Here is an 18,199-nt window from a genome sequence, read left to right on the forward strand (position 1 = left end):
AACACATTTTTGGAATTACATAATTTTAGCTGTGTATCAATTTTACTATATCTACAAAATGGTTAAATATATCAAATTGCTGTAAACGATATTGTGATCTTCATATTTATTGAAAATCATATGTGCAATTATGAGGTGCTTGTTTCAACAGTTTATCGGAATAAGGTTTTTGAAAAATTCAATTTTTAAATCTCTCGTAACTTCGTTGGTATTCATTCAAAAATCTGTCATACCACGATCATAGTATTACATACGGAAGTATACTTTGGATGTCCATTACCTCGTCTGTCTCACTTTTGTCACTACTGCTGTAGAGGCCACCAAAATTTGGACATTTGTGGTAATATAGCATCCTTGTTTGCAATATTCAATAATAAATGTAACATTGTAAGTTTACATTTAACATGTAGATTTGAAGTGTCTAATAATCTGACGCAATGTCGTTTGAAAAATAAAAATTTTATGTTTAGTTGGTTACTCTGTTAACCTTGTTCTATCATGGAATATGCCAAAATGTACGATTAAGTTAGCCTGTTTAAAAAAAAATAATATATTTGGATTGCATATGTATGCAAGTTACTGGTTGTAATGTTATGATTCCTTCATTACAGGTTTTTAACAATGGACGTTCCCCAAAGTGATAAGGAGAAAGATGCAGGTGGTATCACCAATGTTGCTTTTAAAGTTGATGAAACAGACCCTGGCGGAAAAATTAATACAAAAACCACAAAAGAAGAGAATAATGCAGCTTTGTACAAGAAACTAGCACAAGATCTTCCGAAAGGAGAAACTCGTAAAATAATGAAAAACATCATTGCAATTAGTTTTGCTTTTACATTACTGTTCACAGCATTTCAAAGCATGGCGAATTTACAAAGTTCTATCAATCCGGACGCTGGACTTGGAACCTCTTCCCTCGCCACTTTATACGCAGCTCTCGTAGTGTCGTGTTTCCTGCTACCAACTTTTTTGATTAACCGCTTCACTGCAAAATGGACACTGTGTTTTGCTATGCTTTGTTATTCCACATATATAGCAGCACAATTTTACCCACAGATTTATACTTTAATCCCGGGAGCAATTATTCTTGGACTTGGTGCTGCCCCTATGTGGTCAGCCAAGTGCACGTACCTCACTCAAGTTGGAAAAGTGTATGCTGAAATGGTAAATGAGCAAGGGGAGACTATTGTGACCAGATTCTTTGGAATATTTTTCCTTTTCTTTCAGAGTTCTCAAGTATGGGGAAACCTTATATCTTCATCAGGTACGCATACATTATTTATATTGTCCACATAAGTGAATACTACTCATTGCCTACGGATAATTTAAATGAAAGAATAAAATTTGACCAAAGCAAATACCTATTATTAAAATTTGCGTTAAACTTTTGGCAATACATCATATCTTTTAGTAGGGAGATAATGGAATTCATTCCGTATTGTTTCGTATTAATTCAACGCAAAATTTGCCTTAAAGTTTGCATATATTACCACATGTATATAAACAAAACTGACTATGTTTGTGACTTCGTATATATCTTGAACCACCCGACCGATCTCGATCAAATTTTCAACATAGATGAGGTTTGAGCCTGGGGTGGTTTCTGTCATATCACTTTGACGGTGCAACTAGGGCTTGGGGAGAGATTTAAAAATGATCGAACTGACCGATATTAAAGTCTAATCCATAGTTTTCTGGGTCACTGAGATGAACAATGGCACTTCCCATGCCGTTCAAATCCAAATTCACCAATTTATGTCCAAATTGAAACGTATTCTCACTGTGCGAGGAACGGGTATTCTGCTAGTAATACATATATTTGTGTTGTGATTTACAAATTTTCCGAAGACATACAGAATGAGGCGCAATATATCTAATGAAGTCAATGACATATTGTAGAGAATACAAAAATTATTAATTAAATGTTTCCTTTAGTCAATATTGTAAAATTTAGATTATGGTTTCGCAAATGGATATAAATAGTCGTACTGTAATTATAAAAACCTTTCAAAAATCTTGGAATACATGTAATGGCTTGCAATTTTTTTACCCTTATTTAGGCGTGTGCATGGAAACAGTTTTAAAATACAGTTTTAAAATACCTATATGGAAAAGACAAACTCAACTCTGACTTTGATCAACCATATGAAGAAAATAATGATTTTTTTTAAATATCTCCATGGATCGCTTGGATGTACACTCATGTCCAAAATGATTGTCGCGTATCTATAACTGTCTTCTTGTAAGAATAGAATATAATTTGATAATGATTTTGCAAGGTACTTTTAATACTGATACTATATGTATAATCAGGAAATGTATATTTGTGCTAAATTTCATAGAAAAAAATTATAAATACGAAAATTTATGATGAGTAAAATAAAATGTTGCTAAATGGACAAGAAAATTTTATTTTCGTTTTATTGTTCTTATTTATTGCTCTTTTGACATGAAATTTGCCACATACACGTCTTTGCCGATTATACACATACTAACATTGTAAGAAATACCGGGCGAATTCGTTATCAAATTACCTTTGGCGCGGGAGACCCGGGTTCGATTCCCGGCGGGAGCTCATGTGGTTCGGATTCCACGTTAATCAGTAGGTCCACGTCTCATATAGCCTCGCTGCTGAACGGGACGTAAAACTCAAAAATCAATCAATTAATCAATCGTTATCAAATTACATTCCTACAACAAGATACTTATAGACATGCGACAATAATTTTGGACATGAGTGTACATACAAAATTATGTAACTCCAAGATTAAAATCTCCTGGGAGTGAAGTTTGAAATTGAATATATCATGAGCAATTTATGTTTTTGTTATGCTGACAATCAAATACACAGCTATGCAGTTTATTATTTTAAGATTCACTGTTTACAAAAATCTTTGTGAAAAGGTATCCGTCTATAGAAGTGAATGAAGGCATTAGTCCTTTCCACTGGATCAAACGATCCAATATATTTCACGCAAAAATTTTCATTTAGGCCTTGTATCTAGAGAACTACATATAGTGTAGCCAAGCCCAAACTATCACTTAACTCAGTATAATGTGCTCATTCTGTAAAAAAAAAAAAAAAAAAAAAAACGAAAACGAAAACTTGATTTAAGGGCTGTTCCAAAATGTTATGGCCCCTGATCAAAAAACTCCAATATATTTCAATCAAAAAAATTTCTCTAAGCCTTATATCTAGAGAACTACATATAGTGTAGCCAAACTCAAACTATCTGTGCTTATTCCGTTAAAAAAATTACGAAAACTAGTTTAGGGGCCGTTCAAAAATTGTGTGGCCCCTAATCAAAAAAAAAAACTAATTATTGACCAAGATCGCAATCTTTTGATCTGTTTTTGGATCATTCCTAAAATTCATTTCTTATTTTATTCTTGGAATGGGACACTCGGTCGGAAAGATTTAAAAAAGCTTTTTCGGATCAGCTATCCTGAGTGGATTTTTTCTTGGGTTTTTCTCATTCGCACCAGGCAAATTCGAAGCTGGGACCTAATATAATGGTCCCAGGCAGCTTCCTCATTCCTTTCTTTCAAAATTCCCCAAGTAGTGTGTTCGCCAAGGCACGTTATCCCTTATAAGTGACGTCATTTCATGGTCATAGATGTCTGGAGAGTATTTTTCAGTATATTTGGATTGAGAGGTGGTTGAAATATATACAGGGTGGTTCAAAAGTAGGTATACAGTCCCGTCCTGAACGGTTCATGGCATTTTATATAATTTACTTATTGTTATCCATACAAGCAGTGACTTATAGTTTCTTTATTATTTGTTTTTAATCTCTTTTCACTCATACCTTAAGCTTGGAACAAACAGAAGCAAGTAAACTAATTATGTTAATAAACTAAAACGTCATACTTTGTCGGACTGTATACCTACTTTTGAGCCACCCTGTGTATAATATATATTATGCATTCCGGTTACTTTTTCCTGAACAATCTGATATAACTGGTCATTGATAATACCATTATTATATATTTAAATTGAGGTAATTAATTAATCAATGCATTGTTCAGTTTTTTCTAGTGGAGATCAGAAAAATGTTGACAACAATGCTACTTATTTGGAGCAATGTGGAGCCAACTTCTGTCCATCGACATTTGACGCGGGAAATAGTTCTGCTGCAGCCCCGCCGTCAAGAGATAAAATATATACTTTGGCAGGGATATATCTCGCTTGTGCTATAGCTGCCTCTATTCTTGTTGGTTCCCTTGTGGATTCTTTACTCAGGTAAAATGTGTTTTAGATATTTTTTTCCTGATTTATACCGGGTATTCTTCAGTATGTGATATCCACTTATACGGAAAAAAATAATAAAAGTAGGCCTACTAAATTCATCACATTATCTCATACGCCTCTTGATTCGCCTCAAGTAGCAAAAAAACTTTCGGCCAGATGGCGCGTGCTTGGCTTTTGGCTTTCAGGTGGATTTTCCTGCAAGCGTCCGTTACGTTCTTTGCTTGCGATGTGGCTGAATCGCCAATTGAGAAAATTGTTTAAATACAATAGTAACATAAGTTTCCATTGGCTACACATAGAATTCACAAGCAACGAACGAAGGGACGCTTGTATGAAAATCCGCCCTTCTACGCTTGCACTTTCGACGCGTGCTTTCATACAATATGACTTTTTCTGTACTTGCAAAGAATGCTTTAAACTCTTCGCAGAGCGTCATTGGCTGTTTATTGGCTATTGACTTGCCACCAGCGTAAAACGCTTGCATCAAGTTTGAATGGAACACTGAATGCAAGGTTGCCCCATGTAACTTCGTTACTAGGACACAACTTGCGGCATGCTTGCATACTTTCCAATCAAGCCAGATGCAAGCTTGGTCGACTTTCAATGCAAACTTATAGCAAGTGGTTTGCAAGTTATCTCTGCTGGTTGAGACCATTACTAATAATGTCTGCACAATCCTCTGCTCTCTTAAGATCAGTTACAACTAAAGATTTCACTTGTAAAAATAATCTTACAGATTCGCACTCCGTTGATGTAATTGAAATTCCCTGATCGACTATTAAGTTTGACTAGCATGTGCAGAACGTATTTCAAACTTAAATAATAAACTATGCATCTCACATCCCTCTATATGTTCCCTACATTGCTTTTGTTATAGTAAGGCAAAATATATTGACTACTTTTTTTCAATATCAGAGTTATCTTTTCGGAAGCATCAAATCTTGTTCTACAACGTATTTACCTCTGTTTGCGAAGGCTGGTACGGAATGACGCCCAGTGTCCAGAAAGCCGATCAAAGACGTTGTAGACTCTATGGCAGATAATTAAGGCATTATGTTAAATCAATGCTAATTTTAGATAGCGCAGTAGCAGAAGTTACGAGCGGGTACCCAAAAGAAACCGAACTTATTTTTTTAAACTTATTTATTCACATTTTAAGCACAAACCTTCAATTCCCTTCACAGTACTCTCCACTTGCATTAATACAACTGTCGAATCTTTTATTTCATTTTCAAAACCATTGTTTAAATTCATCTTTTGTGATGCTTGACAGCGCCTCTGTCGTTTTTCCTTCACCTCAGCAGCATCAGCAAAACGCTTTCCTGTCGTGTTCCTTTTCATTCTAGGAAACGAAAAATATAAAAAAGGTTTGGATAATTTCGTGAATAATCTTTCAAAGCACAGAATATTTCCAGGCCACCTTGTTTCTGTGCTTTTGTTCAACAGTCGCAGTCGTGGCAAGAATTTGGCAGCCATGCTTTTCATCTCCAAATCTTCTATCAAAATTCGCTGCACTAAACTCCAAGACACTCCTGACAGCTCCGCAATTTTTTCAATGATCTATCATCGATCTTCGTCGATGATTGCTCGATTTTTTTTAAACATTTTCATGCGCTTGGGCCGTGGAAGGACGATCAGAACGAGGTTTGCCATCAATTGACATTTCACCATTTTCGAAGCGGGAAAATCAAACACTTGAGTTTTCCCATAGTACTCGTCCTTCTAATCCGTTTTTAACATTTCAAGGGTTTCTTTCCACTTTTTTCGAGTAAAGAGCAGAATTTCACCGCCGCACGCTATTCACGAAAATCAGCCATTGCAAAAACGATAATCACACAAAACAGATGTCACTATAAACTCTACGGAAATTAGTCCTAACCTTCTTCAGCAACGGCACTCGGCTTACTGACTCAGGAATGTTCAATATATTTTCTCCTAGCGGCAAAATTCGGTACTACAAAAGCTCTGCCCACCAAAACATTAGTTGGGTTTCTCTTGGGTACCCCCACGTGTACTGTACAAATAATTTAAACTTCTATCCAAGATCATCTTGAGAGAAGTATTTAGATTTCACACTGAGGGACAATAAAAAAAAATGCAACATCAGATACACCTCACATTTGCATAATGTGTAGATTAGATTATGGTAGGACAGCGGAACTCAGTGAACACATTACACTTCCAAACACACCCCCCCCCTCTGAATACAGAAATCGGAGGCAAGCAAGAGCCAATTAATTTGTGTTTGTGTGTGTCTGGTTGGTAGAACAATACGTTGTCGTCGAATGCGGCCAAGATACCAGATTATTTCTGTTTTGAAGGCGAAAAAAAATAACTTGCATATCGTGAGTGTGGATTATTCTTCCGTAACATTGTTGCTAGTACTTGGCGGAACATTCACGGCCACAGTGATGTATATACGTGACTCACCACAAACCGAGAAAGTACAATTCTTTTAGTATGGCTATGTCGAAACGGACAGTCACATACCGAGCACTGGCGCACGAATTCGAAATCGTTGGGCATCGACCAGTGTCCCCACGATTTCTAAATTGGCTGACTGCGCCAGACATATTTGCAGGTTACCCCATTGATGCTACTCCCTTTAGCTTCTCATAAGGAACGGACATGAACCTGTCATCCGGACATCCGAATCAAACCTAGTCCATTCTATAAACACAAAAATTTAGGTGCCATGGACAACGAAGTAAGTCCCTGGAGCCCATTAACCCTGTTACTACAAAGAAAATTGTAGACTCGCAGCGAAATAGCCATTGCATCAACAAAGTTCAGCAGAAAGTCATAATTTATAGTTCATTCTCTTCAGCATGAAACAAGTTTTCCAGAGGTGCTATGTATAACGTACTTAAACAGGGAAAATTGGGGGAATGTTCGGAAAATTCCCTCCAGAAATCCCTCCCTTCAACTTTGAACCCCTCTGGAATGGCCTCAGGTAAAAGCACACAATCCAAATGTATCTCGAAAAATACTATAGGGGGTAAGAAATGTCTATACCAATTTTTGTATTGACAGACGGAATAGATATGAGGTAAAAGCTTGTATACAAATACATAGTTTCCCCTTACACCTATTCTGCCATACATATCTTTGTTATGTTTATCGACGTATGTCCGGATGACAGATTCGTGTACATTCCCTGTCAGAATAGATGCGTGCGGCTGTGTTCCGCAATGCTTGCGAAGACTGGTACGGAATGACGCCCAGTGTCCAGAAAGCCGACCAAAAACATTGCAAACTCTATAGCAGATGCTAATTTTAGATGACACAGTAGCAGAGGGTTTATTTGTTATGATGGAAATCTAGTAGTAAATACCGTACAGCGAAAATTCTGCTTTTTAAGCGTACAACAGCTTATTTTCCTTTTATCACCACAATTATTGTGATATAAAATAAGTTAACGAATAACCATGAACATCTATCCAACAGGTATGGTGAGAAAGACCGACAAGGTAGTAGCAATGAGCTTACAGGATTCCGGTTACTCTACGCTACAGCATTACATTTGAAAAATCCGTATCAAATTCTGATTGTACCTCTCACAATATGGAGCGGAATAGAGCAGGGATATCTTAGTGCAGATTTCACTCAGGTAAGCTTGAATTAAATTTTGATATTGTAGTGTGAACTAAAAATTATCGGAATGCTATTACTAAAACTTTTTAACAAAACTTATAAATAAATACCATGTGGGCACAAATACTATACATTTACGACTATGTGTGTTACTGTTAGGACTATATTTTTCTATGTAGCACTGTTAAGAGTATGTGTCACTGTTCGAAGACATCTATATATACAGGGTGTTTCAAAACAACACCGACAACGTTTGGGAGGTGATTCCTGACACCAAGATAAGACAAAATTATAGACCAGTGTATTTTTGGATAGCAAACATATTAGTACCTAAGCGAAGTCTTGACCCGACTACGGGATGTCCCACAGTTTTGGAGATATGGGTCTTTAAAGTTCATTTTTTCATGTTTTCGGCTCCGAGCCTATAGCTCCGAAGGGAAGCATTTGTGCACCCAGATTGGTTTATACTGTTTATCTCATCTTGGTGTCAGGAATCACCTCGCGAACGTTGTCAATGTTGTTTTGAAACATACGTATATATAGTAAAATTACATTGATAAGGTAGTAGTTGGAGGTAGGTAGAGCAATTTATTACGCGATTCGGTTTTCTCCCACTACCTTTTTAATATAACAGAAAGTCACTATAAGTGTGATCCTAAGACCAATACAAAGTTCTTTATGTAGTTTGGGTAAAATATGTGTCCGAAGGCCCAGGCAGCCAAGGGAAGGATTCCGCAGAATTCCAGGCAGGCTAAATGGAAGTGGTTTAGGAATTCTCAATGATCCAGGTAAGGAAGGAGAGGTTGCTGTCCCGCAGAACTTCAGGCATGCTAAGCGGGCAGGAAAACTACAGAGCTCCAGGCAAGTTAAGTGGTCCTGGTTAGAATCTCTGAACTCCAGGCGAACTAAATTCGTGGTTAAGTTCCCAAAGATTTCGAGGCAAACTAAGAAGGCAAACTAGGTAAACTAAGAAGCTTGGGTTAAGTTAGCTCTCTTAGAGCCCCAGGTAAGCTAAGAGAGCAGGGATGACCAACCGAAAGTGATCACGATGAAGACCTTACATGGTGTTCTATAGCCTCTTCAGGACAGCGATGGCACCAGTGTTTCTATTGTCACAAGACCTGATTATGATGAGGATGCCTGTCGTCTGCTCACTTGTAGTAGTTGTAGTAAGAGGGTACGTGCTTTCGTTTACAAATAAAAAGCACATGTTGGGGTTTACAAATATTGACCACGTGTAGAATATTACAATAAAAATAAGGTGTATATACAATATGATACTTAACAACTTACATTTCCCGTATAGAAAGGCATAAGTAGACACCTATATTTAAAAACATTTTCCTTTATTGAACTGTACCTACTTCAGACCAAGTGATACTAAATGGTAACCAAACGATACAGATTAATATCCTGTTAATTTATATCTAGCTTGAAGCAAAGTCTTAACCCATTGGTGCACGAATTAATCAGATTTTTGTATGGGGATTTTTGCTCATTCTTCACACTAAAATTGCAGTAGCTTTCCACAGCTTTCCACGGGGTTTTGGCTACACTGTCCGATGGCATGATCTGTAGCAACCCAGATAAGTTAAACTGGCTTCATATCCGGATACTTACTGACCCATCGCAGTTTTTGGATGCCATTTTGTGTCTGCCATATTTGACTGTTTATGACAACATGGCAAAGGGCTTCATCTTCCATAAACAGAATTGATTTTGGAAGCAACAAAATGAAGAACATCTGCAGCAAACAGTGCAAAATTCCAATGTATCCAGTGAGTTCAGCGTGCCAACAGATTCCGGCAACTCGAAATGTCCATAGTTCTAAATGGTTTCTTACACCGTAAGTGAAACCCTTTTAGTTTGACCATTGATTACGAGCATTCCAAATGGAATTCTTGAAGGGATTGTCTCCAGATCTATGCACATCTACTAAATGAAAATTGGGAAAATATGGACTCATCAGAAAAAAAATTACCTTGCACCAAAACTTAACATCTAGCTGCACCATTTTTGTCGCCCACTCTATACGCTTAGCAATATTGGCTGTGGCAAGAAACTATTTACGTTTTGAACTCTCCCATAAGAATTTAATTGAGGCAGATATTTTACAGCTGTAATCTGACTAACTTGCAGGTCTTCTGCTACGTTTTCAACCTTGCATTTGACTTCACACACCTTTCAATAGCCCTCAAGTATCATTACGTTGAGCCTGGTCGGTCAGAACTTGGACTCGCACTTTCCTTCTGGTCTCTTTTAAACTGTGTAATATCCAATTGATGGTGGACAATAGAATCTAAAGGTTTCGGGAATTTTGTCTTAGCTTGCACCGAGATCGAGTCGTCCCACTATCCGACCACGTTCTAAATCAGTCAACTCTTTAGTTCCTTTGGGTCGTGGCATCTTTCTTTCTCTTCTGGAATCTTATACTGTTCACATCTGGTACAGGAAATAGATTACTACAATTAATGACCTACAAACCATTCCATTTCATTCTATTGCAACGCTCTATGTACACCTTGTCTCAAAAAGGTTGAGCGCATTCTTTACTGGTGTTTTCAGGCAATAATTTTCTAAGTCCAGCTTCGGGTATCTTCGGGAAAAAGTAAGCCAGGTTCGAACCTCCAAGCCAGCCTTTGCAATCGGGAAAAAGTTTGCAGATGTGTTTTTCTTCTTTTAAATATAATAAGACTTGTTACCAAGTGTTTAAAAAAGCAACATTGATTGAAATACTTAATGATACAATATTTCGAAACTTTTTTTTTTTAATGTCAGCACATGCTTGTTTGTCATTTTGCTCTCCATACGTAATGGAACATTTAAATACGTTAAAGAATCTTTCCATATGTAAAAGAATGCTCAAAGTTAAGAAATATAACATAATTATCGCCTGAGTACTAAAATAAAAGTCAAAGTAGAATAGAAACAGCGTTTGTAATGGATATGAATGTCATAATTATCTTGAGATCCGTTATACGTTGCTAGAAGCATAGTTTTAGAAGTCCTTGTGCTAGCTCATTGGTAAGCTGTCGGATTTCAAACCATAAGGTTGTGAGTTCGAATCCCGTCTAGGTTAATCTTTTTTTTTAAATTATATTTTCCGCAATGCATGAAAAATTATATAAAATAATTACATTAGAATACATAAGTTGTGTATATATAACATAATCATTGCAGAACATAGTAATTATTATGTTTAAAATATAACATCTGAGATAATTTTCACAGTAGGTCGGTATTATATATGAGGATGTAAATACAAGTTAAGAAACTCGTTCAATAGCAATAAATAAATCATGTAGTGTATTTATTTGCAGCTATTTGTCATATAGAGGGTAATTCTCAACATTCATAATACAGAATGCCATTTATGTTCTTGAAAAGGTATTCGATCCATAAACAGAAGGTATAAACAGAGAATCCAAAGTCGGAACGCTCGCAAAAAAAAAATTCATGAACCCCAAAGGTCACGTGAGCAGACTGGAATTGTCCTTATGAAGCATGCCACAGCAGAAAGTCTTTACATAGATTTTCAATTCAATTCCTGATATATGCTTTTGCAATGTGGAAGTGCCTTGAGTCGCCCTCTCTCGCTCACTCTCTATTTATACAGAATATAAAAGTGGATTTATGTGTGCATTTCAACATAATTCTGATATATCTAGAGCAATTTTAACTATATTTCTTACAGTCTGGAAAAAGAGTACTGTCGGGATACATATCAAAAATGCTAGAAACGGGTCGATATTAGTATCGAATCCATAGTTTCGTGGTCGCTTAGGTGAATAGTTCTACTTTCAATTCAAGTCCAATTAAGCTCCCATTAGTACCCAGGGTGGTTACGTAGCGACATAAAGATATCGAAATCATTCGATATTAGAATCGAATCGTAAGTTTTCAGCGCCGCTAACAGTGCAGCATTTCCCATTAGTCCACATTAATCCACATTTCACATTGGTCCCATTGCCTAGAGGGCAACATATTTGCAGAGAGCAAAGTTTAAAACTTGAATAATATTTAATTTTTTTCCGTATGAAAAAGTTATAAATCAAGAGCAAATATACTATTTCACGAACAATCCTCTTTTACTATTCTAATATGTTTAATAATAGCGTAAGAAATCTAATAGTAATTCAGAACATGTTTCACAGTTGTTATTTTTTGTTACATAGTTGCAGCTGTAGCATGTAGTGAGTGGAATTTAACTGTAATAAATTCACTAATTAACCATATTCGAATTAAGTTTTATTTTTAAGTTCGGGATGAAGGGGCGGAGAAATATGTAGTTATTGGGGGCACCGAGCTTTTCTACATTTTACTTTCAAGATCTCCATTTTTCTTTTGTCATTTGTTCTTAATAAAAAAGTTCAGTCACTTTTGGATTGTCATAGGATAGTAGGAGTTGGATTTTGGGATGCAGCCTGTGAGATTCTAGAGGAGCTAACTGCTTGAAAAAATATTTTTGAATCATCTGTAACATATGAAATAAGGATATGCATCATAAAAAATTGAAAGTAACTATGTCTGCGTAATCATCACGGTCAAATTGCAAAGTCAAATGAATTGACGTTTGGTATATAATCAGGCTCCAATCCCAACTGGGAAGTTATCATACGCGTGTCACTTTCATTATAATACATATCCTTAGGGGAAGTAGAAGTCCGACTTTTTGCGAAAAATTTAGTATCTCACAAGCCGTTCAACTGAGAGCTGAAATTCAGCATATAACTCTTTATTAAAAATAAAGAGAATATGTCCTGGCATTTTTTAAAATTATCTTTTATGAGCGGGGGGACGGGGGTGCATTTTCTATATATTGGAAATTGGTAGTGGGTTGATTTGTAAAAATAATCGAAAACGATTGATATTAGTTGAGAAACAGATTGAGTAATGCAAACTAAAGTTCTTTTTGAATTTTATACCCACTGCTTTCTATTTATAATTGCTGAAGCTGGTGTTTAATATATGGAGCGTTCCGAGCATAAGGCAATCAAGCCATAAAGTTAGAGAAAAATGGCCATAAAATTTGTAGTCTAAACTTAATTACATGGGCATTTTCAATTAGTACGGCGTGCTTAATTATATAGAAAATTAGTTTCTCTCTCTCTTTTTTTTTTTCGTTGGTCTACTTTTCCTTGATTTGAAACTTTCAAACTTCACCCTATTTTCTACTGAAATGTGTCTGTAAGGCAACAAAAAATAATTATATATGATAAATTTAAATTCATTTTAATTTGGAAGATGAGAAACACTTTGCCATTATACAATATCGTAAAGGTCAGACCCACCAGTATTGTAACAGAGAGGTGCTTGAGCCATTAACGGTAGAAATTCAAACTCCGATAAGTGATAATTTCACAGTCTTGTTTCATTACAAGTGTAACCTCTTTAGTCAATGGAGAGCAGGGGCGGATCCAGGACCGACTTCTGGGAGGGGCGGTGGGTTGTCATACTGCTACTTTTAAGGGCTTCAAACTTTGGGATGGGTTTTATTTATATATGTAAAATAAGAAAGTTTCCTCTTCTGGGTAGGGGCGATTGCCCCGATCGCCCCCCCTGAATCCGCCCCTGATGGAGAGGAGGACGTGGGCCATCGGTCAGAGTTGATGTCGATGGATTTTGGTGGGTCGGAGTTGGTCACAATGGTTCAGAGTGGTTCATAGTTGGTGGTGGGTCAGAGTGGATCACGATGGTTGATGGATCAGAGTGGGCCAATGGGGCATTTGGGTGGTGGGTGATAGTGGGTCATGATGGGTCGTGGATCAAATTTTCATTGACCCACACCATCTCTGGTTAAAATTGTACTAAAGATAAGAGGCACCGAAGATGCATGTCGGCTATTATGCTCAAGTTTTGCGCATGGATAGTACTCCACCAGAAAGCAATAAATCTGAAACGGTTCACGGTATGACCTCCTAGAATTCGAGATGTAGGGGTTTGTCTGATTGGCTAAATTAAGACGTCAATGATTTATCCTTCAACAACCAAGCTTTTTATGATCGTTTCCGTGGGGAAGTCAGAAGAACACGTGCCTAGTAATCGTAATATAGTTTGCGTCCACCCCGGGTATTTTTTTTTTTTTTTTTTTTTTTTTTGATTCACCTAAATATAAACAAATCACACATATAGGCATTTTGACATATTTTGGGAGAGTAATTTTGTGGTTCGTTGGCGTTTCATTGCGTCTCTGGCGCTGGTAGTAAAGTTTTCAAAATGGAACTTGGGCCACCACGGATCGTCGCTGCGGGGCCACCAATTTCTGGCGAGAGGTCAATAGTTGATCATCTGTAGTCCACCGACGCTTACAGCTTAGAGTAATGAACGATGTCTTTGCCTTGTAGAGTTCATGACTACCGACGTCGGCAGTCAACTAGCTTTTAGTATCCCTTTACTAACCATCTATTGTTCATGTTTGTACACGATGTTGTCATAATAATAATAATAATAATAATAATAATAATAATAATAATAATAATAATAATAATAATAATAATAATAATAATAATAATAATAATAATAATTATTATTATTATTATTATTATTATTATTATTATTATTATTATTTGTAGTAATAGTAGTATAATTGATGATAGAATAATTTGTCTATGTATTGTCTAGGTAGGACTACACACAGGATTTGGCTCGTTTTGGTTCGACTTGACTCTAATCCGAGTCGAGTTGGAAGATATTTTTCGCGCCGAGTCCAAGAGTAGACCTCAAAGATGTCTGTTTCGAGTCGAGTCTAGTTTCAAAGAAAAATCGTTCGTGCCCATCCCTACTAATGAGAGCTTAATCGGAGTTAAGCGAAATTGAAAGTCTCACTATTTATCTAAGCGACCCCGAAAACTATGAATCTAATATCGATCATTTTCTAGCAATCTTTTATATGTATCCCCCTCCCATTCACCATAGGTAACCCGACAGCACTCTTTTTGAAACCATAAGAAATGTGGTTAAAATTACTCTAGGCCAGTGGTTCTCAATCTAATTCCTATCACGATCCCCTTTTATCACACGCTCTTGCCAACGACCCTTTTATAATTTGTTTTATAATAAGCTTGTGTGGGATTTTTAACATACCTATTTCTATAATAGTAGAATCCATTTTTTTGTTTATAGTGAACAGTGCCATGGAAAATCAGCGCCCGGGGCGAGAGTATAGTACGATGTCACCGTATATATGAGTGACGTCGACAGACTAGCTACGAAGCGCCACCATGGTTGGCATGAAGCTCAATAACATTTTCAAAATAAACCCTACCTTTCCTTAATTTTGAGCACATTTTATTACGTTTTTCCTTCTATTTTATACATGTGCACATGCACTTTCCTAACATGAGTAACACACTTCCTCCGAAATTTGTGGCCCCTTTTTTCGGCGCCCGGCACTGACAGTGGATACAGTAACTGTAATATCTATATTCCCAACGACGAAGGTGCTGGTTCAAGATGGATGTTAAACTCCTTCATTGAAGAGGCCATTAACGTATCCGATCTAAGCCCACAACTTCTTGACCAAATAATAGAATGATCATGCGACAAGTCTTTGCAACTGGTTTTTTGTAACGAAGACTTGGACAAGTTCTGCCTGATGAGGAGAGAAGAATATCCTGGTCTGGGCATTGCTGCTTTAAAAGTAATAATTCCATTTGCTATATCGTACTTGTGCGAAAGTGTTTTTTTTTAGGGTAAACATTAAAACAAAGATAAGAAATCGTTTATCAGTTGAAAATGGCTTGATAATGTTCGTCATGAAGATTGAACCGGACATTGCTGCACTAGTGAAATTACACCATGCGTAGGTATCTCATTAGGTTTTAATTTTAATTGTATTTCAATGTGCAGGTTTTGTTGCATGTGTATTTTTCTAGTATTTCTATATACAGTTCTTATTAGTTTTATATTATACCTCTTTGATTTAAATTCATTTTTAAACAACTCTACTAACTAACTAACTCTATGGCCTATGGAACCCGGAGGTTTAATGCCGCGTTCACAAAAGCTCTACACTGACTTCTATCCTTAGCCAATTGGATCCAGTTTCTACTTTGTATTCTTATCTCAGCGAGATCCATCTTAATATTGTCCTCCCATCTGCGCCTAGGTCTTCCTAATGGTCGTTTTCCGATTGATCTTCCAGTCAAGATTTTGAAAGCATTTCTACTTGCTTCCATTCTAGCTACATGACCTGCCCACCTAAGCCTTCTAGACTTGACGACCCTAACAATGTTGAGTAAACCGTATAAATTATGTAGTTCCTCGTTATGAAGTTTCCGTTCCCCATTCCCGTTCCTCTTGGGTCCGAATATTCGTCTAAGGATCTTGTTCTCAAATACTTTCAGTCTATGTTCTTCCCTCAGATTAAGCGACCATGTTTCGCAACCATACAGAACAACAGGCATGATTATCGTTTTGTATATTTTAAGCTTCAAATTTCTCGACAGAATTCGCGACGACAAGATACTTTGAACCGAATAGTAACACGAATTCTACACCCTTTGATAATGTTCAGTATATCAGAACAAAATTAAAACTAATATTTAAAAATAATTTCTGGTATTAGATTCTAACTATATTTATCTCTTCCGCCTATCTTCGCGATCCCCTAGGGGCCGCGACTTCCAGGTTGAGAAACCCTGCTCTAGGCATACATGAGTTATGTTGGAACATACATACATACACTTTTATGTGTATAAATGCAGATAAGAGAGAGTTGAGAGAGAGCGATTAAGGAATTACCGCTCTCAATCTCTTCACTTTACTTTTGCGATTCGCGAATTTCTTACGTGACAGTTTGGGGCTAGCTAGTTTTTTTTTTGTCTTGGACCACGATCCGATTTTCGATATGCTCTACCTAAATGCTGTAATGCGAATATTGAGAAGTTATCTGCGATGAAAGTAGCTGCAAATAAATACATTACATAACTTATTTATTGCTATTACACGATTTTTTAAATTTGTATTTAATATTCACACATAACACACCGACGTTCTGTCAATACCTCATATGTTGTATTTTAAAGATAAGAATTACTTATGTCGTGAAATGATATGAATATATATATTCAACTGATATATAAAACTGATGATATGAATATATATATTCAACTGATATATACAACTGATGAATTGTAATGTAACTATTTTACATAATTTTCATGCATTGAGGAAAGTAGAATATCATAAAAGAATTTCACCTGAACGGGTATCGAACTCACGATTTAAACGCTCGGTGGTGTACCACTGAGCTAACATGACCGCTTTTCGGAAGTTGCTTCTGAAATATAACTGAGCTCATACGTAAATGCTCTTTTCCGTATGGAAATCACAATGACGAAACGAGAGTGGGAATACAGTCTCGAAATATTGTATCATTAAGTATTTCAATGTTACTTTTTTCTACACTTAATACCATTTCAACATGTCTTATTATATTTAACAGAAGGAAAAACATATCTGTACATCGTTTCCCGATTACTAAGGTTGGCTTTGGAGGTTCGAACCAGCAGCTTTAGTTTACTGTTTTCCGAAGATACCCGAAGTTGGACTTCGAAAGAGTTTGTATCAAAACAGCTATCATCATATCGCTCAATCTGTTTGGTATATGGTATATGTTTTTATACGTGTAAAGTCAGTATAACAATTCATTCTTTAAACAGCTTTTCGTATGTATTAATATTCCTTTATAAAAACTGTTTTTGATATCATTATTACGGCGCACCATTTTCAGATTTCTTTCGCGAGTCGTTGACCAAGTCGTTCCCCACTAGCGTTGCCAGACTCACAGCTCGGAATTATTCCAAAACCTGATCGAACTTATGCTAGATTCGGTCAAATTATGCTAGATCCTCATAATTACTAATTCAGGAGTTTAAAAAAAACGAAGTTGAGATACGATAACGTAACTTAAAATACACAGAGAGCAAGAATGCATGGATAGAACTCAATACTTCACGCACCAAAATTTTAACTCAACTAAATTAATGCAGTCGTTGCCAGACTCAATGGCGTATATATCGTATAAATGAATGCAAAGTTTTTGTTTGCATATTTTGAAAGAAAATTACTTCGCAGCATAAGCGGAGTTGGGAATCGTCTGCTGGGGGGGGGGGCAGATTTTTGGTCGGTCTCGGAGCTGTCATTTCAGGAATAAATATGATCATGAAGTCAGAAATAAAGATGGTGAAGTTGTCAAAAAGTTGGGGGGAGAATGGCCCCCATAGCTCCGCCCATGCCTCGGAGTTAAAGGATTAGAAAACCCTGGGTGGAGCCACAAAATAGCCCAAAGACGTTTCGAACTTACTTCGGAAAATAAGACTGCCTGTATGGTTTACCGACTGTATGAATCAA

The 18,199-nt window shown here is 36.6% G+C and overlaps 1 protein-coding gene across 1 annotated transcript in view; it reads left to right on the forward strand.

The window, feature by feature from the left end:
- LOC145673761 (UNC93-like protein) overlaps positions 1 to 18,199 on the forward strand; it is a 101,305-nt gene that overhangs the window by 72,761 nt on the left and 10,345 nt on the right. The window contains exons 2-4 of the mRNA XM_081743510.1: positions 612 to 1,264; positions 4,030 to 4,243; positions 7,700 to 7,862. Coding sequence (XP_081599636.1) covers positions 622 to 1,264; positions 4,030 to 4,243; positions 7,700 to 7,862 — 1,020 coding nt within the window. The 5' untranslated portion in view covers positions 612 to 621. The remainder of the gene's footprint in view (positions 1 to 611; positions 1,265 to 4,029; positions 4,244 to 7,699; positions 7,863 to 18,199) is intronic.

Source organism: Thermobia domestica, chromosome 17, assembly GCF_964235325.1.
Source record: "Thermobia domestica chromosome 17, izTheDome1.hap1.1, whole genome shotgun sequence".
Lineage (NCBI taxonomy): Eukaryota > Metazoa > Arthropoda > Insecta > Zygentoma > Lepismatidae > Thermobia > Thermobia domestica.